The sequence below is a fragment of the Telmatherina bonti genome (genome assembly GCF_933228915.1).
Source record: "Telmatherina bonti genome assembly, chromosome: 11".
Lineage (NCBI taxonomy): Eukaryota > Metazoa > Chordata > Actinopteri > Atheriniformes > Telmatherinidae > Telmatherina > Telmatherina bonti.
Genome location: NC_136629.1, coordinates 33,814,638 through 33,829,226, shown reverse-complemented (window position 1 = coordinate 33,829,226; position 14,589 = coordinate 33,814,638). Strand labels below are relative to the sequence as shown.

The 14,589-nt window shown below is 37.4% G+C and overlaps 1 protein-coding gene across 1 annotated transcript in view; it reads left to right on the top strand.

Moving 5' to 3' along the window:
- kcnh1a (potassium voltage-gated channel, subfamily H (eag-related), member 1a) overlaps nt 1-13,800 on the top strand; it is a gene marked incomplete at both ends in the record, with an annotated part of 62,737 nt that extends 48,937 nt beyond the window's left edge. The window contains 3 exons of the mRNA XM_079249395.1: nt 3,406-3,658; nt 8,888-9,084; nt 12,931-13,800. Coding sequence (XP_079105521.1) covers nt 3,406-3,658; nt 8,888-9,084; nt 12,931-13,800 — 1,320 coding nt within the window. The remainder of the gene's footprint in view (nt 1-3,405; nt 3,659-8,887; nt 9,085-12,930) is intronic.
- Nucleotides 13,801-14,589: the final 789 nt, after the last annotated feature.

The following is a 14,589-nucleotide window of genomic DNA, read 5'->3' as shown; positions in this document are numbered from 1 at the left end:
CTGCGCATCCTGTAATGACATTGTACCCTGTGTGGTTTCCTGCTTTATTTTGTAGTTTTCCCTGTTTAGTTCACGTGTCCTGTTTCTTGTTTAGCCTTTATTCCTGTTCATTAGATTGACCTGGTCTCGTTAGTTTCATCCATTTCAACTGTTTCTTGTTCTGTGTTTCAGTATTTAAACCCCTTGGTTTCTGTTCCCAATTGCTGGTTCATTTTGTTCGTCATGTGTTTAGACTTCTTAAGCCCCATGTGTCCTACATACCCTCAGTTTTGTTTTTGGGATTAAAAACTATCTTTATTCTGCATCTCTGGCTCCCATTTGCTGCATTTGGGTCCTCATCTCCACCGTAGTCGTGACACCTGTGAGGTCACATCGACTCCATCCCCTTTAGTAAACAGCCTCATGCAGCATATTGGTAAATATACGGCATGCCCAAGTCATCCTTGTGAAGTCAGACGTTGTTGAAACTACATGAGCATTAGAAAATTAAGCATTTATATCAGTGAAGCTAATTAAAAATCCACTTGTCCAATGTCCAGTCATTTTCCTTTTCTATCCTAAATGATGAGCATTACAGTTAATAGCAGGGATTTTACTGCCAGCAGAACCTGTGTACTTTAATGGCTCACTTTTAATCAAAATCACTCCCATTTATGCTTGCATTGCATCTGTGTTATTTATTTATCTGGCTGCAGGCCACACTGAAGGGTCTAAAAATGGCACATAATCCCTCTCTGCTTGGCATTCATCTTCAAAGAGGTTTGTTTTAAAGGCTGACTCCTGCCACAGCCTGGTATCCTGTAGAGGAGGTGCACCAGAGCAAAATGTTGCCACTCGATCATGAGATCGCGACTGGATTCTGGGCTGGTAGCTGCCACCATGTATGGTTCATGCCGGAAATATTAGTCTTGACTTAGTGACATGTTATCTGCAGAATGCGTTGTTGTTGTTTTTTTTTTCCCAGTGACAGCTAATTAGTGTTTTTAGAACAGTTGCAGAAACTTTGTGGCAGATACTATAGAAATTAATTGGAGACTTTATAGCAAGCTCTTTAATAAGCTCCCTCAGCCCTACTTAACAGAACACGAGCCTGCTGTTTATTTGAGTTTAGACTGAGTTCAGCCTGAGTAACCACTGAAGACAGGAAAATAGAAATAGCGTTAAACATTTCCTGCTGCAACATGAGATGCCCAGCAGTTTCAGTGTTTAATCTGATTTATTGTTTATGGCTTTTGCAAAGTTCAGAGACAGTAATGTTGAATTTTCCGTGTAATTCCTATGTTGTTTCAGTGCTGGTAACAAAACACAGAGGAGACTAGTGCCTCTAGTTTGCTGACATGTTAAACAAATTGCTCATTAATTAAGAGGAAAGAAAGTCTGTATCTGATATAAAACTTTCCAGAATATGAGATTTATGTGCAACAGATGTTTTAAATGAGGTTATTGGTGCTAATAAAAATGATAGATTGATTTTTTTTATTTCCTTTGGTGCAGTTGTTATTGTTAACCCTTTGATGCACTACAGTGAGGGTTGTTTTCTTGTATACTTATAAGTGACGATTGGTATATTTACAATTTTGCCACTTCAGTGGACATTAATAAAGTCACCCAACACACTGCCACTCACAAGAAGAATAAACAAATGTAGTATAAAATTTTATGTATACAAATGCATGTAATTACCAACTTTACCTCAGTAAAATAAATAAACTAAATAAAAAGTCAAATAATATTAAAGACAAAGAAAAGTGTTTCTGAACATGTCTGTAGAAATAAAATACTGCATGTGATCAAGAAAAATATGGTATTGTTTTTTAATAATCCATGCATCAGAGGGGATAAGTTTGAATTCATGTTCAATATAGATTTAATTCAGTTCAATTCAGCTTTATTTGAATAGTGCCACCTCACAACAATGTTATCTCAGGACACTTTACAGACACATCAATTTCAGCCAATTCACAATAAATAGTCTCATTGAGGAAAGCCAACAGATTGCATCAAATCTTGACTTTGATCCAATCTCCCACCCTGAGCTGCATGAGACGACAGTGGCAGGAAAAAACCTTTTAACAAGAAGGGAAATGTGTATTAGGTGTGTGTTTTAGGCAAGCTGAACAGTCGGGAGTGCCTTCTTCGGCGTAACACTTATGTGAAGTTTAAAAGTCAATAAGCATTAATGATGGGGAAAAAAGCTGTAAAGAGAAAATAAAGAAACTAAGTTGGTGTGTTTTGGTTTGTAGTTCTTGTAGTCTTTAGTTCTGGTTTCCTGTTTTATTTTGTAGATTTCTGTGAAGCCTTGTTTCCTTATCGTTGGATCATCTGCTTTCATTTAGCTCATCCATTCACTGCAAAAACTGAAATCTAAGTAGGATTAAAAATCTTAAATTGAGTACACATATGCTTATTTTTTTTAAAGGTAAGATAATTCTTGGTTTCTATGCCAGAGAATTCCTCTTGTTTTAAGAGTATTTTACTTGTTTTAGGAAGTCTTGACAAGCCTAATTTTCTTGTTCTGTTGGCAGATAATTTATCCTATTTTAAGCAACATTTACCTCATTTTTGTACATTTTTTTCTTGTTTTTTAAGGCTGAGTTTTTGCAGTGTTCCACCTGTGTATTGTTGTGTTCTGTGTGCGTATATGCACCTCCTGGTTTCAGCTCTCTTTTCCTGTGTTATTCTCCCTTGTGTTGGTTTTCTTCTAGTTGTAGAAGAGTTGCCTTTAATTTAGTCCTAAGCGTAGTTGTTCTTCTGTTCTAATAAATCACCATTACCAGCATCCTGTCTGCAGCATCATGCCTCACCTCCACCACCTTGTGACAGTTACTGAACCTAGATAAAATGCTTACGGATGGGCCTGCAACTTTCGCATCCTTCATTTAAATGGTTTTCCATGTTCTGGAAAAGGTTTGTGTTATTAAGCCACCCACTCCTCCAACTGACATTTTCTTCTTTCCGGGTGTCATCCTTATGGTCCTTGTTAGTTTTGGTTTCCTTCTCTTGTGTTACTTATGGAGTTACCCTGCGTGTGCAGCTTCTGTTATCTTCATTAAACGTTCAGTTCCCACATCCATCCAGTCCTGCTTCCACACCCACTACCAAACCCTGACATTTAGTCTCACAATACAACATAATAGCAACAATATGCTGAAAAAAACCTAATGTGCACAGCTATTAACAAGACAAAGCAGAAAGCTGGAAGTTTGATCATTTTTATTATGAGTGACGCTGCAGCCTTCAGTCAGGTCAGAACCACTCGGTTTGTGGGGGAGGGAACTGGTACAGGAACACTTCCGTTCATGGACCTTTACACATGTCACACATTATGATGAACAGCGAGCTGTGATTGGTATCGAATGATCTTTTGCATCCATTTCTTCTCTGTTCTTATTTTCCTTTCTTCAGGTGTTGCAGATTTGCCCGAAGGACATGAGAGCCGATATCTGCGTTCATCTCAACCGCAAGGTTTTCAAAGAGCACCCAGCTTTCAGGCTGGCCAGTGATGGCTGTCTCAGAGCTCTGGCCATGGAGTTTCAGACAATCCACTGTGCTCCCGGTGACTTGATCTACCATGCCGGGGAAAGTGTGGACAGCCTCTGCTTTGTGGTGTCGGGATCCCTGGAGGTCATTCAAGATGATGAGGTGGTGGCCATTTTAGGTGAGCTCAGCACTTTTGAGGAGCTCCTGAGTTTCTTTTTTGTCAGCTGACGAGGTTAAAGTGATGCTGCTTTAGTTACAACCTTCCTCTTAGTCGCAACTTCCTGCAACATAAAACAGTAGTAGCTTTCCAATCAGTTAGAAAGGGAGTGAAATAAAATCTGTTCACTGTTTTGGTTTTTGTGTTGCATCAGAAGAAGAGGGGAGGAAATTAGATTTGCAACTTCCAGTGAAGTATTTCACTTTTTTAATTGGTTCACCATGGCTAACCCTATTTCAGACCTTTAGAAAACACTTTCTCAAACAATATTGATTCATATGTTAACCAAATTAGTGCATAATACATAAAAAAATATAACTTATCAATTAAAAGGACCCAAGGTCAACCAATCTCACCTAAAGTTGCTGAAATGTCTTCTAACCTGTCACAGAGACAAAGATTGTAGTAGCAGCTCTGCAGATACAGTATTTTTTAACAGTTACAAACATCTGTAGCAAAGATGCAGTTTGGTTAAAGTGGCCTTTAGGCTTGTTTCAGTATGTTTTCCAGCATAGCAGCAACATTAAAAAACAAGGAGAAAAAAAACTCTTATCTTACTTTCTTCTTTCTGTACTGCAGTAACTTACAAAGTGTTTCTGACTGCAGTGAAAGCTGAGCTGCTGGCGGATCGTTTTCTGCTGACAGATGGATTCAAGATTTGGGCAAAAATTTGTTAACACTGTGTGATGCACAGTCCCGTCAGCTACGCTTTGTAAATACTCTGGGATTTTCTGCTTTGTCTGAATCCTTTTCAGTCAGATCTCTGCTCCTGGAAGCTTGCTGTCATGTTTTATCTTTTTTTTCCTTTAATTAATACATCACCATGTTGATCCCCACATATGATGTTACACTGAGAAAGTTCAGAGGTACGTGAATACCTACACCAGGCTATTTACAAGTACAGGTGACGGATGGATGGATGGATGGATGGATGGATGGATGGATAACTGGATGGATGGATGGATGAATGGATGGATGGATGGATAACTGGAGGGATGGATGGATGGATAACTGGAGGGATGGATGGATGTATAGATGGATGGATGGATGGATAACTGGAGGGATGGATGATGGATGGATGGATGGATGGATAACTGGATGGATGGATGGATAGATGGATGAATAACTGGATGGATGGACGGATAATGCTGCTTAGTGATGTAGAGAAAAAACTGAGGAGATGATGCTCCAAAGTGGCTGGAGTAGAGCGGAAAGATGCTGCCAGGAATGGATCAATACATTTGGTTGGTCAGCCCGGTCATGACCCCCAGTACTTGTCAATAGGAGCTGTATTGATTAGTCAAATAAAATCAACACAAAGTCGTTGAACACATTTATTTTTCCTGTATAGTTGTCCTCATAAGTGAGAAAAAACATGTGCTGACATAAATAAGAAGGCTTGGACAGTCTCTACAATCCCAGCAGATCGTGTTTTTTAAACCAGTGAAAGGAAAACAGGAGTTCGCAGAAGGTTCTCCAAAGGTTAGTTGCAACCCATGAAACATTTAGAAAAGTTTTCATCTCATTGATCAAGGCAACTTTCTCGAAGCATCACAGCTAACTTCACCAGAACCCTTGGCCAGTTCCTTTGTAAGTTGTGTCTGCCTGCTGGAACACCCTCTCTGTTGCTGCATCCACACTAAACACTAAACAGCTGTCAGTGCCTGTGTGATTTTTCAGCTAAAAATCCTGTACAATCTTCTGTTGAAAGTCAGCTGTTTCTGCGGGGGTTCAATCTACTTGAAACCTCCCGAAGGCAGAAACGGCAATTCTTATTCTTCCCATAACCTGCCACCTGCTCAGTGTTGCTTAACGAACAAAAGAAGATCAGCCCTAAGACACGCCCCCATCATTTACATGCCGAGGCAGAAATACGTACAGAAATGGAAAAAGGAAACAGAAATCAATATGCTTGGAAAAATTAATAGAGGTAGAAAATGCTAAATTAGAAATTATGAGGATGAAAATATAACTGGTTAAAAATGTTAATTAATGAATGAATAATAAGATGGAAGATGAAAATAAAATACAGAAATAAATAGATTTAGGGATTTTTAAAAAAAAGTAAAATAATACAGAAAAAAGGCATAAAAATAAAGGAAAGGAAATTTAAAAGCACCAGATAAACTAAACATGACGTGAATAGTAAATAAATAGGAGAAATAATAACACAACGTTAAAAAGCTGTTGAAAATGACAAGCCAAATATAAATGTGTAAATGGGCAGCAGTGGTGTAGTGGTTTCTCACAGCAAGAATGTTGCTGGTTTGAACCTTGGGCGGGGAGAGATTTCTGTGTGGAGTTTGCATGATCTCACTGTGTATGCGTGGGTTCGCAGTGTGTACTCCGGCTTCCTCCCACCCACAAGACGTCCATGTTAGGTTAGTTGCTATGATGAACTTATCACATGTAAGTTGCTTTGGATAAAAGTGTTTCCCAAATGACTGTAGGATTTCACATTTTATAGGTTCCTAATGGAAAAAACTATTTTTTCATATTTTTGTTTAATTTATTGGCACATCGATTTCTTTATCGAGTCATTTTTATACGTCTAATTTCAGCTGTGTGTGTCAGTCCTGTGGTTTGTTAAGCTGTGAGTCCAAATGAATGTAAATCTATTTGTTCTGCTTTGATATCTGAAAAAAATAAATTTTAAAGTAATTTTCAAAACATTCTACAAATTAAAAAAAGCGTTCTTCATAGCATCTCAGATTATGTATGTCCATTTATGGCCTGAGATAAGAGTAAATAAGACTGTCATGATGTGATGTTTTGTGTTGTGTCTTTAGTTCTGGTTTCCTGTTATATTTTGCAGTTTTCCTTGTTTAGTTTCCATATGTCTTGTTTACTGTTTTACTTTCCCAGTCATTAGATTCACCTGGACTCAATTAGTTGATTCATTACACCAGTGTCTTGTTCTGTTTCTGTCTGTATTTATAGCCCTTGGTTTCAGTTCTGCTTGCTGGTTTGTTGCGTTTGCCTCATGGGTTAGTTTGTCCTTAGCCTGCCGCAGTTTAGTCTTCTGGTTTTCCATTTAATTTATTAAAACATCCTGATTCTGCATCCATGGTTCCCGTCTCTGCATTCAGGTCCGCACCTCCACTTTGTGACCTTACTGATGAAATGGATCCCAGTATGAAGTACAGTGAACCACAGCCTGCAGCTGATCTGATCTCATTCATCTGAATTATAGGGAAACTGTACTTTTTTTTTAGTTACTATTTATTACTATTTATTGTAACGATTTAGCTAACAAAAAAATTAATAGGAGGCCCATTTTAATACCAATAACCTGCTATCAGTTCCTTTTTAGATAAATTGTTTGAGTTGGCCCAATACCACTGACCTGGGTGGAGATGCTAATGGTTCCTGAGGCTGTAAAGGGGCAGCTATGAATCACATTCTCATCAGGTTAATGGTATAGTAAACAGAAACAGCAACTAAAAAAAAAAAAAAATCTGCAAACAAGAAAGATCTTGTCTATAAATACCAGCAGTTCAGTGGATCATTGTGATTAAAAAGCTAGTTTGATTAATGCTTTTGCTGTTTGTTGTCATAAACTACATAATGTGCAGCGTGTCATCTGGTGACGGGTTTTCTGTCAAGTAAAACCACAAACATCATTCTTTCTTATTTAGCCAAACATTTTGCTGATATAAGTGCTATCACTTTGAATCATAGCTCTTCATGGTGTTTACTTCTCAGACAGTCATGTTGAGCCTTTTAACTGAAAATAGCACTGAACATGAGTCAGACCAGCCTGCTGAGCAAATGCATGAGTCGATCTAAGTTGCTTTTAATTAAAACGTTAATATTTTTCACCTAAAGCCCCCAAATCCTGTCATTTTAGTTTTATTTATGGTTATGATGTTTTATTGATTTGTTTTATTGATTGTGGTCATGTTATATCTTTAAGCTAATCAAGCAGTCAAAAACAAAGCTTATCCAATATTAGCAACATAGTATTAGCTTTTTGATAAGATAGTCAAGCTGAAGAGTCAACAGTGTTTAAGCAGAGTTGAGGAGCAGCAGCTGCAGCCAGGGAACAAATGTAGACAGAGGTGCGGCTAATTTTCATATTCATTAACATATGCGTGTTAGATTAGGCAGAGATGTAGAGCATCTGCATCTCGGCCTTTTGTGACATGAAGTGCTTATTTTCACATAGAAAATGTGTTTATATGTCATTTTGATCGGCAGAATTTTTGGGGGAAGAAAAAAGGCCTGGAAAATGTCTCATTTATTATCTCATAATTTAATGTTTCCATTTAAACATTAATATGTGTATTAATATCTGTGGTGTAAGATTAGATTTTCCATAACCTGGCAAGACAAGGTGTCATTATTATTATTGTTGTTGTTATTGTTTTATTTTTATTATCTTTTATGAAACATTGGTTACAGAAAAAAATAAAATGAGCAAGTACCTTTACCAGTTCTTCCTAAAGAGTGACTTCATTTACAGACTAAAAAACATTTTTTTCACTTTAACACTTTTACTTTATAAATTATTTCTGAAAGATCTCAACAACTATAGGTTGTAAAATGTAATAGAAGAAACATATTCAATCTCATTATGTTGAGGTAGCAGGTAATAAAACTGAGAGTCACAGTCTCATAAAGCGCATGTTTATCAGCTAAGACATTTTGGCTTAAAAGATTCTTCCAAACATATAAAATTTATTGACAGATTTATCAATTGCTATGCATAAAATATGATGTTCGGCTGGCTACCTTTATTTACTTACTTACTTTACAATGTATGCTGTTTGCCATAATATTTGAGTATACAAGTGTGATAAAGTAGATTATAAGAACAAATGAGTTGTTTTTTTGTTTTTTTTTGACATTTTAACCACATTTCAACAAATCACTTATGATTACACTAATGGGGATAAAGTAACATTTATGATGAATTTAGAAAACTCAGTTTGCTGGAAAAAGTTCAGGCAAACAATGACTTGCTGAAAAAGAGTTATAAAAGGCAGCAATACAGCAATTTCAAGGAATACTTCCCACCTCTGCTCAGACAGGCTGTCAGAGCATGGTAACCCAAAATGTGCTCATATGAAAGATTCATACGTTTTTTTAAGCACTTGCAAATTATTTATAAACTATTATTGAAGGCGCTCTTAAACTATGATTTATGGAGGAATAACCGGTTTAAAATTGTGTCGTCTCTCTCTGCAGGTAAGGGAGACGTATTTGGGGATGTTTTCTGGAAGGAGGTCACCCTGGCTCAGGCCTGCGCCAACGTCAGAGCACTGACCTACTGCGACTTGCACGTCATTAAGCGTGACGCTCTGCAGAAGGTCCTGGAGTTCTACACGGCATTTTCAAACCACTTCTCCAGAAACCTGCTGCTCACTTACAACCTGCGAAAGAGGGTGAGTTTCTCATAAGATTGCAACAAACAGAATAATTGCGTCTGTTCAGATTCTGGTTTTATGCTGCAGTTTTCACATCAAGTGGTAAATCTAGATTCTTTCAAAAAGGGGTCTTAAAAATATGACGATATATGAATTTTTTTTATTATTATTCATCAGTATAATATGAGCAGCGTAACTATAAAGTTGCTAGTTTTATTATGCATACAGGATGTGATCAATCTGCTCCAGTAAACAGAATCTTTGTTTTTTGCCATTAAGCAACACTAAATATGGCTTCCACAAATATAAATATAAAGCAAAATGTTTCTTAAAACGATAGGATTCGTTAAACTGTAGCCAGAGGCTGCAGCTTTTTCGGCTAGGCAGACCATGTTAGTACTGGATCATTAAAGAACTACATGAATTAGCATTGTCACTTTCAAATGGAGCCACATTTTTTTCACATTTGCAGTCAGCCTCCCTTTAAATATCTGGAGCTGCTTTCATTCAATTGTAACATCAACAATATATCAAAGTGTACCTCAGTAACAAACACTAGTTGCTCGCAGGCACTAACACAGTCTGTAAATTTCCTCCTGGATAAGCTTCTAGTGGATGTAATTTACAGCAAACATCAGCTAGAAAGACTGGTGTTTTCTTTCTTCCCACAAATAGAAGGAAGCCAAAGAAGCCATGTTAAAACGGAATAAAACAAAGCTGCAAGTGCAAATCCAGCAAGAAAATTTTCATTATAAAGATAAACTTTATTTATATTGCGCTTTTCATAGACACAAGGTCACAAAGTGCTTCACAACAATAAAAACATAGATGTACAGATGTACAGAAAATCACCATCCATCCAGTTATTACACAAGGGTTTGTAAACTTTCCTTCGTATGGTTAACTATTCAAGTTACAGTAAACATTTGCATGAATGTTTAACTTCTACTCATTTTCTATATATCCATCCATCATTTTCTATTTCTATACCTGCATATATGAGTGCAGATGGGGTGGGGGCTGGAGCATAAGCTAGAAGTTATTAGTTGAGGCAGGGTACACCCTGGACAGGGCTGCTAGTCCATCATAGTGAACATAAAGAATATGTTGCATTTCAGTCAGATCCAACAAAGGCCTGGTCTTAATTTTTTGTATCCTCTTCAGTATCATTTTACATTTCTAACACACACACACACACACACACACACACACACACACACACACACACATTTGCTGCAACTGCCTCATGCAGGTAAAGGTTGTTCTCTGCCACTGATCATAAAACCATGGTACTGTGATATAAATACAGTATATTAGTATACTAAGTTGTGTTTATTGGGAAAAAGGAAAAACAGCACAACAGTTTAATGAAAAAGTAAATGCCTAGAAATAAATAAAACTGGATACCTTTCTCTTGACTAGCTGTGTTGCCTGAGCTCATATATTTGATACAAAAACAGTCCTATTAAATAGTCACCATGTATTAAAGCCATTCTAATATCCTTCTCTCAGAAATGAGCAGCTGTGATCAACAACACAAGTGTAGCTACCAATCATTACCTCATTTATAAGGTTAGTCTGCCCGAGAGAGTCTAAGTGGAAGATTGAATTGCCTGCATATGAAGAAGCAATTTCATCTGCTGCATCAAAGTCACGATTCACCAGGGTCCCATACTTCCTGAACGTCTACAGCAGGGAAATCCAGAGATGGATCGAACAAGGAGCCAAATGCTTCCTTTAACTGCAACTCTTGAGATTGTGTTTTTAAATGGAAAAGTACAGCAGACAATAGAGCCTGGACTGTTTCCACTCAAGCAATCCAAGCTGTGGGAATGTAATCCTGCATGAAATAATAAAAGCTGTCTCACTTTTCAGAGATGATTTATGATTTTTCATTTCTTATCTTATTGTCATGCCTGGTAACGAGTATATTTACTTTATCTCCTCTTATTCATATTGGACAGGCTCCATGACAACTACATATGCTACTTTTGTTTGTAATACAAAGTACTGCTCTGAGCGCCTCATCAATTAAACAGAAATACATTCAAATGTGATTATTTTGTCTCTTGCACTGTGTTTTTATGCAAATAAGAGCTAAAATGAAAAATCTGCCATCATTATCCTAATAAAATCGTTTTCTTGATGTGTGATAACAATTCCAGGACTAAAATGCCAGAACTAGATTTGTTTGAGATATTAAATGGTTTTCTTTTTTTACAGAATTTTTTTAAATTGATATACTCCATTTGTTTGTTTAAAAATCATATTTACATTTTCTGATTTTGTACAGACCTTTAACTTTTAAACTGCCTTATAGTCTTTATGTGGTCAGCCTCAAAAATCACATTTCAGTCTAATCCTTCTATCTTAAATCTCTCTGACATATTCTGATAAATTTTAAGATTGAAACTAATTAATTAATAGTATAATTGTTTAAATAAATAAATGCATCACTAAAGGTAATCAACAGTTGCCTGTTTTAGCTCTATTAATTTAACAATTCTGCCTAAAAGCATGAAATATTTTTAAGGACCAAGTTTTAGCATATTGCCAACTTGTTACTTTGCAGATCTTGCACTCAGAAGTGCGGTTCATTAATATCATTCCACATATCGAGATGACACTCAGCGAATACATTTCTGTGACATTTTCTCTTACATATTAATACAGAGTTATTTTCAACTTTGTTTGACATGGACAATACAGTAAAATTCAAAGACAAAAAAAGCAGCAAAAATGAATACAAATCATAAAAACATACAAACAAAAAACAAAAAAAATTCAATGTAAAGCTTGTCAGCTAACCAGTTAGCTTAGCTTAGCTTAGCTTTGGACTTAAATTATTAACAAAATAATACTCATCAATGTAAGTTGCTTAAACTTCTAGTATTTGCCGTCCATTGCATTTATATAGATATCATTCTCTGTCACATATTAGTAGTTATGTGTAAATGATCGTGTTAGGCAGATTGTCATTTTTGCACAACTGGTCTTCATGCTAGCATTAGCAAACTGGGACCCAGTCCAGCATTGAAATGTATTTGTATGCTAGCTGTGTTAATAAAAAAGCTTTTACAAAAATGCTGACCTACTAATAATTTTTCTTAAGTCATTCTTAAAAGTAGATCTGTATTTTTTAATTTACATTTGTGTAAACTGCCTTTCAGCAAAAGTCATCCACAGGAAGCTTGCAGAACTAGCTAAATGAGCTTTATTAATCCACTCATTCTAGAAATTTGCAGTAAGAGGCTAAATGTAGCTGTGAAGGAGGAAGGATGATAAAAAGTTCCTCATACTTCCTAACACAAAGCAAACACTTGGTCTGTTCGGATGTCAAGAATAAATCCAGAAATTAAACTGAATTCTGTGGCTCTAGTTTAACGTCCTCTGAAAGCAAAATTCTAAAAGAAAATTATTAAAGTTGTCATTATCTATGGACTTGGTGTGCAACAAAAGTTCGAAGTTTGTTTAAAAAGAACAACAACAACAAAAAGAAATCCTAATGTGTTTGGGCCATAATTTACAGTTTCCTATTAGCAGCAGCTGTGTAGGTGGTTAGTATACAGAGCATCACCCACTGAAGCCAGTGGCTTGATGTGAACTTTCTGTCTCTTCGGAGAATAGTCTCTTTAAATGTGACATTTTGAGGGATCACACCTTTGGCAGTATTCCTCATAAAAACTCTACAATCAATATGGTAGAACATTAAACTGATACTTACTGGGTTTATTTATTTTGTTCAGTTTTTGTACCTGGCCTGGTGTAGGAAGCCATACAAAGTGTGATGTTTATCATTAAGATCTATAGTTGACGGTTACTATGATGATGTTTCAGTCACAAGTACTTTCAATTTTCTTGTAGATTGTCTTCCGGAAGATCAGCGATGTGAAGCGGGAAGAGGAGGAACGACAGAGGCGTAAAAATGAAGCCCCTCTGAATTTGCCCCCAGATCACCCTGTTCGAAAGCTTTTTCAGCGCTTTCGACAGCAGAAGGAAGCCCGCATGGCCACCGAGAAACCCGATTTGGATGAACAAGATATCGAGAAGGGTACTGTCTATGTGGATGTACCAGTGGCTAAAGCAGCCATTACAACTACAAGCATTGTCACAGTAACTGAAAGCCCAGCAACACCCTCGTCTTCAACACCTTCACCTTCAACACCACCAAGCAGCACGCCCTCAGAAAAGGCAAAGTTGCAGGTGCCCTCACCTGTTTCCTTGGTAGGAGGCCGCCCTGCAGAACCTGTCAAAGTTAAAGGTTGGGGTCGCTTTAAGGAGTCTATGGCCAAAGCCGACAGCTGGAGCAAAGTGTCCAAAGCTGAATCTATGGAGACTTTACCTGAACGGACCACTGCGCATGACTCGCAAACATCTCTAAAGAAGACGGACTCGTGTGACAGTGGTATCACCAAAAGTGACCTGCGTCTGGACAAAGTAGGTGAGTTCCGCATGACTCCTCAGGACCGCAGCCCCGCTCAGCCTCCAGAAACGAGGCACAGCTTTTATCCCATCCCTGAGCAAACGCTTCAGGCTTCACTTCAGGAACTCAAGCTTGAGCTTAAGGATGATCTTAAGAACCTGAATGTCCGAATGTCCAGCCTTGAAGCGCAACTTGCAGAAGCACTTAATCTTCTCAAAGCCAGGAAATCAAGCACTGGCTCTCCGCAGCCTCTTTTTGACATTTCTAGACCTGCTTCACCAGAAATGGATAAAGAGGACATCTTCTCTTGAAGGATGGAAGTCTTATCAGGTAACAGTAAACCTTGAACTCAGCTGGTATCTAGTAATATCAAAATTACTTGGATAGCTGAGGCCGCAATGGGTACACCAACTATAGGCATGAGCCAGCCTTTAATTGTAGGGGTGTACCCGCTTGTTAACAGGAGAATGTTAGCAAGTCAAGGTTGTAGCCAAGACTTTGGTATTGTTGCAGTGAACACTTGGAGGTTGAATAAAACCTGACAGCTCTATGTTTGTACATAGGTTTGTTTTATTTTTCCACTGCACTGAGATGGAAAAATAATTAGCAAAGTTTGATTTTACCTTGACAGATCTTGTACCTCTGTTGGGAGTCTTCGGTGGAGGCAGCATGAGCCATTGATCTGTTATTGAATCATACATATGAGATTATTTGCATGTCATATAAAACGTGAGCCTCATTTTGTAGATGGGGCATATTTCATTAACTGACGTTGCAGCATCGTTTCGCTTTGACAGTGAGAAAGGACATAGTTTGCCGATTTTGAAGCTATCTCAGAGTAATTTCTTCAAACACATATCTTATTAAATCAGCCTCCAAGATGATTATGAATTATACAAAAGATAACGTTGGCCAGGCAATCTGATTTCCAAGATCGTGTTTGAGTAAAGCTTACAGTGTCATTTCCATAAACCACAAATAGATGTGCTTGATGAAAAATGAATTTAAATGCTAACTAGTCAGGCAGTAGTGAGGTCGTTATCCATCTTTCCTGAAGTCTTGTATTTGTTATTCTCATTCATGAACACTTCAGCCACATA